General features: G+C 47.2%; 1 protein-coding gene and 1 long non-coding RNA gene across 3 annotated transcripts in view; one reads left to right on the top strand and one right to left on the bottom strand.

The window, feature by feature from the left end:
• The window catches only part of LOC138488070 (uncharacterized), a 121,121-nt gene that overhangs the window by 18,910 nt on the left and 84,828 nt on the right, over positions 1–17,383 (bottom strand). The window contains exon 2 of the long non-coding RNA XR_011274588.1: positions 9,957–10,186. This is a non-coding gene — a long non-coding RNA (uncharacterized lncRNA). The remainder of the gene's footprint in view (positions 1–9,956; positions 10,187–17,383) is intronic.
• Positions 14,145–17,383, top strand: part of STX1A (syntaxin 1A) — a 907,227-nt gene continuing 903,988 nt past the window's right edge. Inside the window, exon 1 of one of the 2 annotated variants that reach the window (XR_011274587.1) lies at positions 14,145–14,376. Coding sequence is in view for 1 of the 2 variants with exons in the window: in XM_069614796.1 (XP_069470897.1) it covers positions 14,347–14,376 (30 nt within the window). In the remaining variant the exon portion in view is untranslated. The remainder of the gene's footprint in view (positions 14,377–17,383) is intronic. The other variant, XM_069614796.1, reaches the window with a different exon arrangement.

Raw genomic sequence — 17,383 nt, 5'->3', positions numbered from 1 at the left:
TAATGTCATGTCCAGAATAGACCCGAACGCAAGCGCCGTAGCGGTCACCCTCGATGCCCAGAAGGCATTCGACATGGTGTCGTGGCAATATATGTGGGCTGTACTTCACAAAATGGGAATCGGCCCATGCATGATATATCAAATTGCTCTACACAAACCCTGTAGCCAGAGTCCTTATCAATTCTAGGGTCCCCGCCCTCCATAGAGGCACCCGCCAAGGCTGTCCGTTCTCCCTGATACTTTTCCCACTTGCTATTGAACCCATGGGGGACAATGTCAGAGATAAACACATACGTAAAGGTATACGTCTGCGTGACACCCCAGAGATCATCTCACTGTATGCAGATTATGTACTCCTCTATATTAGAGACCCGGCTGTCCACTTGGACCCGATTATACGGGACATAACAAAAATCGGCACATTCTCGGGCTTCACCATAAACTATACCAAATCTGAAATCTTCCCGCTCACGCACTTCTCAACCAGCATGTGAATTCCCCCTCCGCTGGTCACCAAAGGGCATCAGATACCTCGGGGTTCAGGTATCCCTTACTAAATCTTCACTATTGGCCGACAACTACGTGGCTGCGGCGCAGCTTGCAGAGGCCCAAATCTCAAAATGGCGCAACCTCCCGCTCTCCTTATCGGGGAGACTGTCCCTAATCAAAGTGATAATTGTCCCTAAACTGCTCTACGTTTTTGTTAATGTGCCGATCTGGCCCGGGAGGCGATACTTCAAGAACCTACACACTACATGCGCCCAATTTTTGTGGCACTCTGGCGTGGTACGTAAGAAGTGGCAGCATATGACTGCCATACGAGAATGGGGGCTTCACTGCCCCTGACTTCGCTAAATACTGGACCGCTGTGCAAGCCCAACACGCCACACACTGGTACACATTCACCAATCCTCCCCCACAGGTGAAACTCGAAAAACTAGCTAGCGAAGGAATTAACACCCTCTCTCTCATACTCCACCATACATTTCATACTGATGCCCCAGCTGACCCCATAGGGGCAACAACCATGGTTTGGAAACAAATACTACATACACAACTTGGCCACCCGTACTACAAATGGCTGCCCATCTGGCTGTTCCCAGGCCTCAGCCCCACACATGATAAACTCCTAATGAAACACAAGTATGACTTGCGATATCGAGCCCTGACCGACTTATACCCTGAAAGGAAGTTTATCACCCCGCAGACGTGGCGTCCCGTTCACTCCGGCTCTGCGCTGGAACTATTACCTTCAGGTTGAGAGCAGTAGTCCGTGCCTGGTGGCCCTCATAACCCGACGAATGCCCAGACTCGCCTGAGATCCACTATATAACCAACTCGGCCGGGGCCAAAGGGATAATATCCTCGCTGTACAAAATGCCGATGGCCAACCCTAAGGATGTGCTACAGACCGCACGCGACATGTGGAGCGGTGAGCTGGGCCTGCCCATCACTCATGCAATGTGGAGGAAAATGTGCATACACACCCACACCACCTCCTTAAACGCCAGATATAGGTGTATACAATACAAGCTCCTGAATCGATTATATTACACGCCGCACAGGTTGGACAGATTCGCACACAGCCAGGCTCACACTTGCCCCAGATGTAAGTCTACAGATGCAGATCACATACATATGTTTTGGGCTTGCAACGCACTAGGCCCTTACTGGAAAGCCATAATAGACGCTCTCTCTGAAATAACAGCGTCCCACATCCCTCCTGAACCATTAGCTGTACTGTTCGGCCTGTGGGATAAGCCCGAATTAAGAAAAGTGTCCAAGTTTTTTAATGTCGCCACCATGGTGGCCAAAAAATGCATATTACAATGTCGGAAGCGCCGCTCCCCCCCCTTCATTTGAGTTGTGGCTGAGGGCCCTCACCTGGACTCAAGCGTGTGAGGAGGATTACATCAATACCCTCCCGCTGCCCTCTCGCCCCAAGAATGTATGGACTGAATTTTGCAGCTATCTGAACAGCAAGGAGGACTTAGAACTACTGTCATCCCCCCCCTCCTGATGAAATGAACTAGACCATTGCTGAGACTCACTGAACTGTAAAAACTGAAAGTCTACCTTCATTTGTATCCCGTATGCACCATATGACCATCCATGTACCTGCAACTGTGTATATCTTGTGCACTGTGTTGATTGTCTGTTCCCTCACCATGCCAATAAAGAAAAGTTTTTTTTTTTTAAAAGAAACCTATCCCTGGATTGGATGTTGGCGCAAGCAAAGTAATGGGGGATAAGGACAGGGAAGCATCAGATTTTGATGTTTGTTTAAAAAGATATTCATGGTGCGATGTGTGGACGGGAAAACCCCTTAGACTAAGTAATGCTCCTTCTCTAACCTACACAAGATAGACTATCTTTTAGTTGAAACTGGAAGGGAATACACCCCGGAGGCGGCCCAGCTAGAGGTATTGGGGTGGAGAGATCATAATATGGAGTTAAAGGATTATCATGGGGCAATACAAAAAGGCGTAGAAGCACATGGCAGTGTAATGATACCCACCTAAGAGATGAGATCTTTAGGGAGTTGCTAAGAGAGGAAATAAAGATATGTTTTATATAGAAAGGTGAGTTGGTGGTATCATAGGGTTTAGAGTGGGATGTTGCAAAACCCACTATAAGAGGCTTGTTGATAATGGAGGGGTCAACAAAAGAGGGAAACATCCTCCTAGATGATAAACTGAAGCAGAACAATTGGAGGCTCAATGAAGAACTTGAGTACAGCAAAGGCGAAACTATAGACTTAATTAATACAATACAATACAATATATGAGGCTCAAGGTACAGGAACAGGGCCTTGACATAGCAAATCGAAAACTAACAATAGTCAAAAAGCAGTATTACGAAAAGGGAACATGCTGGCAAGCAAACTGAAAGCCCAGAGGGTGGAGAGCATGATGACAAAGATTAGGGATGAGACGGGAGCAGAATGGTTGATCCCGTGGATAAGGGCTATTGCTCTGCATATTGCTTTGCTTCATTCTACCAGTCATTTTATGTCAGAGAAGAAAATGGTCAGAGCATGTTAAACTACCTTCAGGAGATGGTGGCTCCATATTTTAAACCAGCGCAGGTGCAGTGATTAGATAACCTGATCACATTAGAGAGGGTACAGTTAGCCTTCCAAGGTCTGAAAGCCGGAAAAGCCCCCAGGTGATGATGGGTTTACTTCCTCCTTTTTCAAGTCATACTGAAAAATTCTTTACCCCTTCTGGGTTAAGGTTTATAATGGACTTTGGTTAGAGAAACGGGCCACAGCGGGCTGCAGCAGGCCCCTCCCTCATTCCACAAAACTTTGATAACAGTGATCCTGAAAGAGGGAAAAGATCCCAGCATCTGATCTTCATATAGACCAATCTCCCTGCGTAATTTCGCTATACAAATACTCACACGGATATTGACCTTGAGATTGGAAGCATACCTCTCACTGTAAATCCGTGGAGATAAAGTTAGCTTTATAAAGGGTAGGCAGGGAGCTGATAATTGAAAAAAGCCTCTGAATATAATGTCATTGCCTGAGGCTTTTACAGTGGACTTTGTCATGCACACACTGGATGCCGAGAAGGTGTTTGACAGAGCCAGCTGCCAATTTCTTCAGATTGTCCTGAGAACATTTGTTTTTTGGCACAACTGGTTGAAGTAATTGGCAAATCTGTACTCAGACCCCACGGCCTGGGTAGTTGTAAATTGGGTCCAATCAGAGGCAATACCTCTGTGGAGTGGCACGAGACAGGGATGCCTACTCTCACGTACGCAATGGTCATGGAACCACTGGTGAGTGGAGTCAGAGGAAACCCAGACTTAACAGGGCTTCAAACAATAGGAAAATAATACAAAATGAATGCAATACCCCAGATTCTAAAAGAGAAACACATGTATTGGCAGCAATTGAGGTTCAAGCTAAATCTAGCCTAGCCTTGTGAAAATCTTTTAGATGACTAAAGAGTACCAACCCCAGGGTTTGATTAGGGCAAGAGTACAGCGACCAACAGACATGGGCAGGGAAATTGATGATTTGTGTTGGAGTCGATTATATCATGCATCTTCATCTCCCAATCCATACCATGTGCATGCGCTAACTGAATGCTTGCCTTGATAATACATTTCACATTTTCCACAGAACCATTTGCCTTAGGATTATATAGTGATGTCCTACAATTCGTAATCCCATTCTCTTTTAAATATTTATGCATTTCCCTCCGTACAAGCTTTACCCCATTGTCGGACACCATCATCCTAGGATACCCCTCCCTCAAAAACAAATCCTCCATGAACCACATAACACTTGATGTCATCATGTTGTCTACAAGTACACTTTAAAACCGCCTTAACACATAATCTACCAACACTATCGCAAATCTATTCTCCAGATCTAACAACCCCATAGGAACCATGAAATCAGTTGCAGCCTTCTCACACCTGATCCGGTATTTCCACAGGAGTTACATCCTGATTCTATGTTTTCAATGACTTATACATCAAAGTGCATGGCATACATGTATCTACTTCCTCCTCTGCCATCACATCCATACCTGGCTCTCATAACTTGTTTCTTAATTTTCTCTTTGTTAGACTTTTTCCCCAGTAGCCCCTGTGTGCTTGTTGCACCAAAATACTTCAGAATTATACTGGCAGTATTAGTATTTCTCTTCGCGGTATCCCAAAATATGACCTGCTTTACTCATCTCTAACTTTGACATATGTCGATGAACTGACTCCCTCACTTGCCCAACATTGGCTTATTTATGTCATGACTACCTGTATTTCTTCATCATTCATAGGCACTGTAATCCACCCAGACCTCTATATGATGGCGGATACCATGGCCTCCACCTGATTCACCCACCCTCACTCACATAATCCGTTCCTACCACATCACCATCAGGTGGTCTGGATAAACAGTCTGCCACTGGGTGGAAATCTCTGGATATTAAGCACATTATAAATAACCTATCATATCATTCTGGGTACCTGGAATGTAAACACCCCTGTAATGATACTCCTGTACGTCTACCAACCATATGGCAATAAGTGGAGTTGATACTCCCAATCCCTTTGTGGTTAATAAATGTAGTAATGGCTTGTGGTCACTTCTAATGATATATGGAAGCCCCCACAAGAATTGTATGAAATACTTTGAGCCCCAATAACACACCAATGCCTCTGTCTCAATGGTGGATTAGCTATTTTCACTCAGTACCAGTGCTCTGGATGCAAATATAATAGGAACCTCCAATCATCCCATCATTTGGCTCAACACGACTCCTTACGCTTGTGCACACGCATCCATTGTCACAAATGTTTTCGCTACTGGGTCAAACCTTTACAGAGCTGTTGTACATGCCACCTCTTCTTTCAACCTCTGTCATGCTGGATCAACCCTTTCATGCCATTGAAATTCCACCCCTTTCCTCAACAGCTCCCTCAGTGGCACTGCTTTACTTACAAACTGTTTTTATAAACTGGGCATAATATTCCATTAGACGCTGAAATGACCTCAACTGTTCCTTATTCTCTGGCTGTTCCACCCTGCAAATGGCATCCATCATCTCGAGTCAAGTCTGGATAACCTCCACTATCCATACAAGATCCTGTAGGATGTGTGCCTCACCTTGGTCTGAAACTTTTCCTTCTTGACTGTAAGACCCGCCTTTTCTAATATTTGTATTTCCTGAACCACTTCATTGTCATGTTCTTCAGAACCTGCCCCTAACAAGGATATCATCCTGGAAACATTATACCACCAGAATCCTCTTGAACAGATCTTCTGTTACCCTCTGGAACACAGCCGATGCTGATTCCAGCCCAAATAGCATTCGCCGATAGTTGAACGGACCCATCAGAATTATAAAAGATATCGGTGCTCGGTAATCCAGGTGTAGCTCGATCTGGTGATACGTGGATTATTAATCCAATGTAGTGAACCAGCCTGCTTCCTCCATAGTTGATAAAACATTATTGACTTTGGATATGCAATAGCTATCTACCCATACATTCAGGTTCAATTCCCTTACATCAACGCATAGTCCAATGAGTCTGTCCGGATGTTGTGTGACAACTATATGTGATAGCCATTCACTGGTTTTAATGGGTTCAATGATGACTGCTTTACACAATGTGTTCAACTCAGTCTTGAATTTCTCACATGCTCCTAGAAGTACAGGTCTCACTCTATAAACACAAGGGATTGCTCATGCTCGCAATTTGACCTGGTGACAATCGTTTTAGTTTTCCAATAGGAGACATACATATTTTTCTGAATTTCTGGGTTATGTGTCTTCTTAAACCCTTCTTTCTATCCTTGTCTATTGTCCATATCTGTTCCTTTTTCTCTGGACGCAATTCCATGCCTAACTTGCCCTGATGCTGCCATCCTAGTAAACAATCACCTGCCTTTATCAGATATATTTTTCTTTTTACCTCTATTTCCATGAGAAATTGTGTCTTTTACAAATGCAAGGACATCAATGCACCCTCCTGCATATGCTCTGACATTAATATCACTATTGTGCATGCTAGGTGCCTGTCCTGTCCAAATACATCTGCAGTCCATCTCTGGTATCCGTATGTATGGTGATGCTGAATATGTTAACCTTTTTACAAGGGTTTCCACTACCCTGACCTCCTCTGCTATAGGCTCATCTCCCCCTTATTATCCTCCTCAGCACAACTGATACTCACCACTTTAATGCACCATTTGGCCCCCACATCACCCAAACACCGCACAGTGTCGTCATTATTACTCTGCCTTCCTATTCTGTCTAAACTCACAAAACGGCCTTTCTTGTCACATTTCCAGAACACAACACTCAGAGCCGGGCATTCTCTAGCATTCATGGCATGGCTCTCGCACCCACATCTGGAACACTGCCCTTTATTTGTGACAACTAGGGTTGCTTTAATTTTCGCCTCCGCCTTCCTTAAAACACAGCCCATTTATTTCTCTTCCACCCACACAACTTGCCTTCCATGTGTTTCGTTTAAGGTTTGTATATTCTCCTGCCCCCATCCTAACATTAACATGTTTGAGGCATTTGCTAGCAAGTTCCATGAACTTTGCTATTTGCAGGCCATCTTGTAATGATGGGTTTTAACCTGCCATAAGCACTCTTGAATCTTGGAATTAGATGTGTGCATCATCAGATGGACCCTTAAATATGAATCTTCCACACCAGTAAATTCACATGCAGAGAGGAATACTCTTAGGTCTTCCATAAACATATCAACAGGTTCACTGGGGGGCTGCTTATGGGTGAAAAATGTATATCTTTCCAGCACAATATTGATTTGTTTGACAAACGGTGCGTTCAACTTCTTCTTGCCCGGTCATGTCGGCTTGTACTTTCTTTGCCACCTGCACTTGTTTCTTCTGTTGCTTGTACCACATCTGGTAGGTTTTTCTTCTTGTCCCTCTGTGTGAGCTATAACCTCCACGTGCAGTCTGCTTCTACGGAGCTATATTACCCACGTGTAGCCGGATGGCTTCTATAGGACTTTATTTGGCACACTGAGATGGACACACATACTTCCTCAACTTCTGCAAGACCTGTGTGACCTGCACACACACTTTCTGTGATCTATTTGGTGATCTGCGTGGCACTCACTGTTTCTTCCCTTATTTCCTCCTATGTGCTGTGTACCTCAATGTAAGAGACTGGTAGTGGGTAGGGCTATGGTTCTGATTGGATCTCTGATCTCTCAAGCAGGAGGGGCTTCCCTTCTCCCACTGTCCTCCTGCTCCGGTGAGCTATTCCCCTGCTTCACTTCAGCTCCATTGCCACCGGACGGCTGTTCAAGGTAGGTCTGACTGCACTCTCGGGTCACTAGCAGTGGCTTCCAGCTTTTAACTTGTCACAAAGTTTATTATTATTATGATATAACAAAGACACGCCACCGGTACCGTAAATTATATATCTATATTAAGCTAAATAATGTGATTCTAGCACCCAGGCGACCACCGCTCGTAATACCAGCGGTCTCGTAGAATCCCTGTTTAAATCTAATTGCCACGTGAATTGTGCTGGGGCATAAGAACGTGACGCTGGGCACCAGCACTCCACTTGGCCACTTGTCACAGCACTTTGCCAATGCATGTTGTGTGGAGAATCGCTCAACGCTCACACCAGAAAAACTACACCGACTGGTGAAAAAAGCTTAGCACACCTCTTGCAAGAAAAACAAAGTTGTATTTCTACAATGAATAGTAATGCGCCAGCAAAGAATTCTGCTGCCATGGAACGTTCTGCCAAAATCAGCACAAACACCACTTTATGAAGGCAGACAGCGTCATCAGTGATGTAACTTACATACAGAGTATACCCGCGTGGCTGGTTGGTCGAGACGCTATACACAGGCTACCTGCTCTATAAGGGATGCCAGGTCATTGGTCCCAGCCCCTTCCGCCCATCTCCTACCACGTGGGTTCTTCCTTTCAGGTCATTGGGCGTGAAGCTACCACTGATTGGCAATTATGTAAAAAAAACAATACAAGCTCTAGCTCTAACCTGTTCTGCACCTGGTACTGCAGACATGGGCTAAGAAGATAATTCGAGGCCATTGCTTCCAACAAACTACAGTCGAGTCCAGACACACGTTGGCGCCCGGCCAAAGTTCCCCACCCTTGTTTTAGTTATGTTGTTTTATCCCTCTGGGCACCTCGCAGCACAAATCACACGACCTATGGTGAAGGCAGATGATCCCTGTTTTCATATCTTTTCTGATCGATTGGGGGGGCTCTGTTTTATGGTTGGTGGTCTGGGATTTACTGATACTTTGGAATGCTGGGGGTCTTGGGACTGGGGCTTTTGAGTGCTATTATTTAGGACATGGAAGGTTGGAGGCTCGTGCCATCCTTCTCGTGGGATTGCTTTTCTCAGTGAGCTCTTAACCCCCTTGTGGCAGTGCAGGGTGCATTCCATCTGGGATACAAAATGTTGGCAACATGAGACAATGAAGGGTCTATGAATCTCTGCAACTCTGGCCTTCCTCACCGATACCCAACTACAATCTATTACCGCCTGTATATACTTTATTTCTATGTGTGTGACTTGGGCATACACCCCTGGCTTCAGTGCAAAACCAGGCCTCAATACCAATATGGCTGCTACTATCTAAGATGGAATTTTGAATCCCCCGTGCATTACTAGAGCAAGACGCGCATCCTCTCCCCCCTGTATCCTCCCTTAGCTCCTACTGCACCTTCCCAGGCCTCTGTTTCATACAAAAGTGCTGGGGGGGGTCTGGGCTGGGGTCTGGGATGATCGTCCCTCCTTCCTAAAAGGTGTTAACATTAATTCAGTGCCAGGAAGGATTGCAAGTGCACACATATTGCTTATAAATCAGGTGTCCGAAGGAACACTCGTTTAAGATACATTTATTACATCAGGAGTTGGTTTATAGTTGCAATTAAGCCATTACTTTAGGTGCCAAGTACGTACACGGGGGCAAACAGGGCAGTGTCCCCCATTCTCCTTGAACAACGGGGGCAGGAATATAAGTTTACCTCAGTGGAAATTCTGTAAGCATTTGCATGCAGGATCTTTGCAAGTGCAACCAAAAACAAACATAACACAAAATCCGAATTGAGCGAAGGCAGTCTCAAAATGCACACACACTGTCGGTCTACACGCCCACTCAGCAAGGTAGGTCTTATTGCTCCACTACTGCTGTGCTGAGGCTTTATGAGGTGTTAGCATGCATCTTGCAAAATTGAAAGTGCTGCTAACTTCAAGATGGGAAGGCCACCTCATGGACACCTCAGCCTTGATTGGAGGGACAAGATATAGCAATTGGACACGCCATGCTTCTTGTTCTCCTTTTGCTGTTTCTGATTTTTTCTCTTTGATGTATTTAATGTTTCTTGCTTTTACTTTTTCATTTCATTTCAGTTCCATTCTTTCGCCCTTGACTTTCTGTTTGAATCCTTTTTCCACAGTTCTCACCTGTACACCTTCTCTTTTTCCTTGCCTTCTTCAGCTGACCCCAATGATTTTGCTGCTGTCTCACTCTCCCTCTCTTAAGCAGGGAGTCAGCCCCCAAACTCTCAAGGGTCACATGTCTATGGATGTTTTAAACTGGCGGCCACTAATCCAAACTCCAATAAAATAGCTCAGCGTGGCAATGCACCTGCCATGGCACACTGTGAAACAAGAGGGTCCACCTGTTTGAGAGACTGGGAGAGAGAAAAATGGGAAAGAGGTAAATATGGAGAGAAGGAGCGGAATAAAGGAAATAGAGGGAGGAAAGTAGGTAAAGACGTGGTGAGAAAGAGGCAGGTAGTGGGCTAGTGATAGAAATGTGGAGAGTAGAAGAGAGTAGTCAAGGAAGGGGGAGAGCATGGGTGAATGGTTTTGGCAAGGGGCGAGCAAGGATGAAAGAATGAGGTAGCAATCAGGTTTAATGTGTGGAGAGAGAGAGAGAAAGAGGAATGAGAGGGAGGGACACTGAGGGAGTGTGAGATGAAGGAGCAAAGGGAAGTAAAATTAAGCATTTGAAGGATAAAGAGAAGGAGGTGAAGAAGAGGGAGTGACAAATGGGAAAAGATAGAGGGAGAGTGGGTAGAGGGTATGAGGTGGGTGGATGGAGGGAGGGATATTGGAATGAGGAGTGAGATGGGAGGGGATAAACCAATAAAAGTGCAGAGGGGCGGTTGCAGGGATTTTGTAGATTAGCAAAGACACAAACCCCGAGAAACATAAAAAGGTATAAAAACAGAAACATAATCAATATCCCTGCAGAGGCAGCTAGAATCCAGGAAGAGATTTGCCACCTTCCAACCAGTGCAGCAGAACCATAGACCTGAAGTGCAAGGCCTCTCTGAGGCCTTCCTAATAGCGCGGAGAAAACGCCAACCAATCATTGTGCTGTTCACCCCACCTCGCGAATGTTACACTGACCACCAGAGATTATTTTCAGTTTGCCAGGGACAGCGCCAGGGCATTTCGATCTTTTCAGTTAAAATGAACCCTGAGACTCTGAGGGCCTCTGAGAAGCTGCCCCATGTTGGCAGTCTTACGACACATAAACATGCTCCTTTCATTCGTAAATTAAATGTGTGCTTTGCAGCAGGCACATTGCAGCGCGCACATTGCAGCCTACCTTTGCTGATGCCTTGAGGCCATCACCTGCCTCAGGCCTCTTGCAGTATCCCGCAACCTTCTTATCGCCTCATTGCAGTTTTACTCCTGTTTCCTCTACTTTAGCACCCTGCTGTCAACGAGTGATTAATAGCTTTCATTGGCCATTTAGTGTTTCAGCTCCCAGCTGGCCCCCTGTGCATGAGGATCTGAGCTATTAACCCCCTGCTGCAGTCTTTTGACTCCATTATAAATATATATCCCACGGGTACTTTGGACTGCATTTCTAGCTGAAAGTAAGGGGGCTCCAAAATATAATTTCGAAATAGGCCCCAGCATCCTGACACTTTTACAGCCGGCCCTCGGTTTCCATTTGCATTCACTTCTCCTAACCCTCTGGCCCTTAGAAACCATGGTGGCTGGTTTAATATGATTTATGGATCTAATCCATGCAGGTATTGATCAAAACTCAGGAATGGTTCCATGTGTGACAAGTTTCCATTCTCAGCGGACAGGCCTGTGCGTTATATCAAATCCCAGCACATTGGTACCGGCCTGGACCTCATTGGTTGATGTCTCAGCTGTGAGGCCGTGGCTTGAGCGGGCATGCATTATGGTCTACTCAACGTCACTCCCCTCTGTTGGGCAGATTTTGAGCCACCAGCATTGCTTGATTTAAAATGGTTATACTGATAAACTGCATGTTTTAGACATGGACACCATTATGGAGGAACCGATCAGACCGGAACTGTACGTGAAAACACATTTGCATGGAAGGATTGCCTGAAATGGTTTATAGTCATTCCATCGGCAGCCAAAGCATATAATGCCATACCATCTAAAAAAGCCATCTAAAAAAAAAAAAGCATCTAATGCTTTTTTTCATTTTTTTTTATTGGGAAGGGGTCCTCCCAAACCACCCTATTTAACCTTTAAAACCCATTTTTATTAAACTAAACCCTTTACCATTTAAAAAAAAAATGCTTTTTTTTAGATGGTAAGGCATTCGATGCTTTGGTTGTTGATGCAACGACCAGATGCCGCCTGTGTGTAGTAGTCGTTATTTCAATAAACTGTATTACATTCAGAAAGCTTTGTACTAGTCTCCTGAATGAAACGCAAAGCATTACGCTATGATCGTGTAGACGCGTTACAACAGAATCCCATGGTTTAACCAATGATTTCAAGGTGTGTACAACTACTTGTGCAAATTGTGCTAACTTTTGCAGCAATTGGGTTAAGAACGTACAAAATCAAAAATAAAAATGCTGTCCCCATACCGAAAATCAAAAGTCGGCACCCATGGCCATTCGCTTTCACAACACTGACCAGAAAGCCCAGTGCCCTGTTACAATATTACTGTGTATATTTGTGTAGTACTGCTCTTGAATTTGCAGCTCTTGTCCCCTTAAGCCAATGTGTGTGTGTGTCGTTGGTCTATGGCCCACTTTCTTCACTCCCTCATAGCTCACCCATGTTGTCATGTCTGTGCTCCTGTACCGTCACCCTTCCAGAGATGCCTCCTCTATCTGTAAATGTGCTGTTGTGTGTCCTTTCTGGTTCGAAATGGCCATGCCTGTTCTTCGAATGAATTGAAATAGAAATAAAGCAGAGCGCTAGCTCAGAGATCCCAGGGGCGTGTGTCTGGAGCGGGAGGGGCAGTTGCCATGTGGGAATGGCCATGAACCCTAGCATTACCATGGGCAGTCAATGGATGGGTTTAAAAAAAACACCCACACACCCCATCTCTCGCCTATCTTAACTGCCCAGGAGAAAGGTTTAGAGCAGACGAAAAGACAGCACTTACATTGGCACCTTATGCCAAAACTAAAAATGGGTTACAAACACATCAGGCCAGATATGTCAGTAGTACAGGCCCAATGGCTCCCATAACAGCACCATGGACCACTCCGGTGGTGATAGTGCGCGGTACAAATATTCTTTAACATTAACATAAACGAATAAGGAAGTGCTGTGTTCAATTTTGTGATGAAATCTTGGGTTTGCGGCTGAGGAGCAACAGCCGGAGCTGGTGTTGCCTGGGTGTTCTTTCATTGGTGGTGGTGGCTTGTATGTGAAAAGTGTCCCACGTACGTGACACAATAAACTTCCACCCGCCTCCTAGTTTCTGAACCGTGTCTTCCATGACGTGCAGTCATCTAACCTGTAGCCATTCTCTTGGTGGGCTTGAGTTCCCCATAGTTTCTGCGGTCCCTTCCCTTGTTTAAGGCGCCTGGGTGTCCACCACCTATTCTGTGTTGGTCCTCCACTTCGAATTTTTTGGGCCACCCCCTCTCACACCCAGCGCACGAAATCTCTGCCCAGGCTCTCTTGACCCCCTTCTCTACTGCTACGTTGTGGACCGTGTCCGAGTGAATACCCGTTCTGTTTGGTGGCCCTGCCGGTGTCTGCGGCTCCCCCTGGAACTCACTCCTCTCCTCCCAGGAGACTGTTACACCCCTCTAGATTCAATCATCAGAACTGATAAAGCAAGCCCTTCTCTTATCATAGGTATAGTCATAATTAGGGCGGGACCTGGGATGGTGCCAGCAAGGGAAGGGCTTTGATTGGGAACGCGCTACAGGGCCAGAGGGGCGGGGCCAACTGCTGCGGAAGAGAGGGCGCGGCGGTTGGCATGATGTCTATGCCTGCCGTGATTGGACTTTACGGAAGGGGCGGGCCGCGTGCCTCCCGTTGCTTTTGATTGACGGGCGGCCTTTAAGACACGCGCAACAGCGAGTGGTTAACTTCAGAAGGGGGATCATTGGGGGCGGGGCCTGAAGGCTAGTGAGGGACCGAGTTCTACACCCTGGGGGCGTGGTCAGGCCGAGAGCAGGTGAGGGGGTTTAGGGCGGGGCCGGCCAGCGCACGCCGGAGAACAGCAGAGAAAGAAGGCGGGGTTTGGGGCACTGAGGGGGAGGGGTCATAGGGGATCAGACCGTTACGGGACCCGAATGCACAGCAGTGAACAGTTGGTTGTGAGGGCGGGGTCTGGATTACGCGTAGTTCAGAGGGTTACAAGTGGGCGGAGTCTGAGGCGCGTGCTATGGAGGGTTTCTGGGCGGGGCTTCAAGGAGCGCGCAGAGGAGAGAGAAGGAGGGGAAGGGACAGGCGACACCCCTGCGAGGACCGTGATTAGAGAGCGTTGGAAGCGCAGGAGAGAGAAGGGGGTCGCGTGAGGGAGCGAAAAGAAGGAAGCGCGGCAGGGAGGGGGGCAGGAGAACCAAGACCCCATCCACTGCCCGTGCGCTGGAAGATGAAGGACCGGACCCACGAACTGCGAGCGGTGAGTGGCTCCAGGTGTGGGGGACATTGGGGTGGAGGCGACAGAGCAGAGTTTCAGTGGTACCGAAAGAACCCCTGTTCAAAGCCAGTGCCCAAAGGAACCCCGAAAAGAGAATAGCACTGAAAGACCCCGCTTCAAGAACAGCACCCCAATGAGCCTCAGGGGCCAGAGCAGAAACCGAGGGAGACTAAAGCATAAGAATAGTGGCTCAGCGGACGCCCCCACCCGCCAGCGGCACCGACAGCCCCCCTCTATCCACGTTTCACCCAAGGAGGCGTCCAGTAAAATGCCAGAGCCATAGGAAGCCTTCAGCACACGGGCATCAAAAGTGGGGGCCCCCAGTTCAAGTGCAGCCCACACCACCACGCGCATCTATCCCGAGCGCAGCCCCAGTGACACTTCCAGCAGAAGCAGTGCTTTGCCACCCACCCACCTTCAGAACCATAGACAGCACCGCCCCCTTTGGCAGCACATACGGCAAGGCAGCACAGCTTATTGGTCATCGTCCACTACACACCACCGATACTGTCAAACACCCAAACAGCAAGAGCACACACCCTCCCAGTGCCCTCTTCCAGGCATCACGCACCGAGTAACACACGAGCAGCACCCAAGGCACCACACACCATTCATTCCACAAAGCACCCCATTCGTAGAGCAACAAGCTGCAAACCAGCACTTGACAATCTGTCTCCGTGCACATTAAGATATAAAAACGCAGCTGGCAGCCGGCTATCTCCACTCCCTTCTCAGAAGACATCAGCGCTGCCACGGAGACCGCAGCGGACCTTGCATTCACGCAGCACCACCATGCACTCCGGGTAGTGCAGAGCAGATCCCGCCCAACACTCACATTCAGACGATGGTAAAACTAAGTACAACATCTGAGCTCCTGACCGGCTCAACACCCACAAATCAGCATCGAACACAGCAGAGGCTTCGCCGCCGAGTACGTACACACACATAGACCGCCCTGCTCAGCTCCAGCGCCCTGGCACTGTCAGTATAAGGGTAACACATTGCACTCCGCTCAGTACTCGCACCCGGTCAGCATCAGAGCGAGCTCTTACATGTTGCTAAACTGGTATGTCCGGACAGTGTCTGCATTGCGCAGCATTTGCATCTACCCGGTACAACACAGCGCAGTATCGATAACATCACACACAGCACTTCATCTAGGGAGTATCGGCACCGAGGAGCGCATCTGTAACCTCCAGTTATTCTCTGTAGAATAAGCGCCAAGCACAGCGCCTACTCCCCCTGCACAGAACGTTTAGGCAGTATCATGCACAGCAATGAGGATACTGTGCGCAACACCTACGTCCAGCCGATTTCAGCACCCAGGACAGCGCCTAAAACAGCCAGCATAGCACTCACACGTTTGCATTGTTAGCACAGAGGACAGGATCTATGGTATCACGCAGAATCGGCACCAAATATAGCACCTGTGCCATCCTGCACATAGCCCGCATCGAGACAGCACCAGATACCACGACGGCACGTAAAACCTCCTCTCTAACATCCTGCACACAACATTCTTGGCACCAATCGGAGCATTATGACCTCTCACGAAGCCCTTTCGTGCAGTCATTTTCATCACCAAGGACAGCGCCCACAACTTTCTTCTTTTAAGTGTGTCCAGTATCAGCACTGAGGATAGCGCATATACTGTCACGCCACCGAGGACGACACCTATGACGTCCCGCGTAGCACTTAGATACAGAGAGCATCTGCTGCTGTAACAGCGCGTGCTACACTCCCACCTAGCAAATATCAGCACCGAGGACAGCACCCATCACATCTTGCATATCACTCCTATCCCGTAAGTGCGTATAACCTCACGCAGCACAATCAGGCAGCAGCGCCACCACGGACGGCTCATATGAAACTCTAGAGTTTACATTTAAGCATTATCAGCTTCAAAAATAGCACGTGCACCCTCCTGCACTGTACTTATGTTTGCCCTAAAAGCATCTTCACTGTTGCTCAGCTGCCCTGCACATTTGCCATCAATGTTAAAGTGGCTTAAAAAAATCCACGAAATGGCTCTTCTGCCTGAAATGTGTGAGTAGAATAGGCCATTTCACTCAACAAGCACTTCGTGCCACATCACCACCGATTAGCCATCCCAGGAACTTCACCTTCAGTTCAGAGCCAATAAGTCAGTGCTGAAAAGTGGCAAAACGTACTCTTGACCCCGCCCCCCCAACCCACCTTGGTGGGCAGAGGGCAGAGTGACGTGGAAGGGGAGGTCCCCTCACACTCCCCTGCCCAGGTCAATCAACACCCTCTCCTTAAGGAACTGAAGTACTCAACTACTGCTGGGAGGCGCGGGTGAGTGCTGGCAATTTGCATAAAAGCAAAGAGCATTTTGGGAACACGAGAATGATCACAGAATTTCTTACATTTGTTTGCAATAGTGTTTCAAGCATGAAGCACTTCTGAGCAAGTAATGCAGGCTTGGCTCTCTGCTCTTTTACTTCGTCACAATACTCACCACTCACCACTCACCATAACAGAACCAAGCTCTGTAAACTGCAAGACATGCATACTCCTTTAGACACCATGTGAATATGGGTGTGAGGATGGGCAATGGTGGACAGAGCAGTAAACTGAGCACATTTACCACGAGTCTCCAGATGCTTGGTTATGGGGGACAGAGGGATCCCCTGGCTTGAGAACAGATGTTGTAGTGTGTCAGGCTAGCCTGGGGGGAGAGTTTTGGGTCACAGAACTGTGTAAGGGCAAGACACATTTTTATCAATGCACGGCTCCATCTTGTTCTGGACCAATCCCTCCCCTGCGCTGAGCAACTCATTGAGATATGCTATAAGACAAAGGCAATTTTGTACTAAAATGCATGCATTGCAACTAATTTTCTATTGGGGAATCAGTCTCACAGGTTTTTGATACTGTGGAATTATTTCATTAATCTTTGTTTGTTCAATGCTAAGGCATGCCCTGCCCGCCACACCACTGAGCCCATGGACACCTCTTCCTAATCATA

This window comes from Ambystoma mexicanum, chromosome 9, assembly GCF_040938575.1.
Source record: "Ambystoma mexicanum isolate Mex_15411 chromosome 9, UKY_AmexF1_1, whole genome shotgun sequence".
Classification (NCBI taxonomy): domain Eukaryota; kingdom Metazoa; phylum Chordata; class Amphibia; order Caudata; family Ambystomatidae; genus Ambystoma; species Ambystoma mexicanum.
This window is presented reverse-complemented; position numbering and strand designations above follow the sequence as displayed.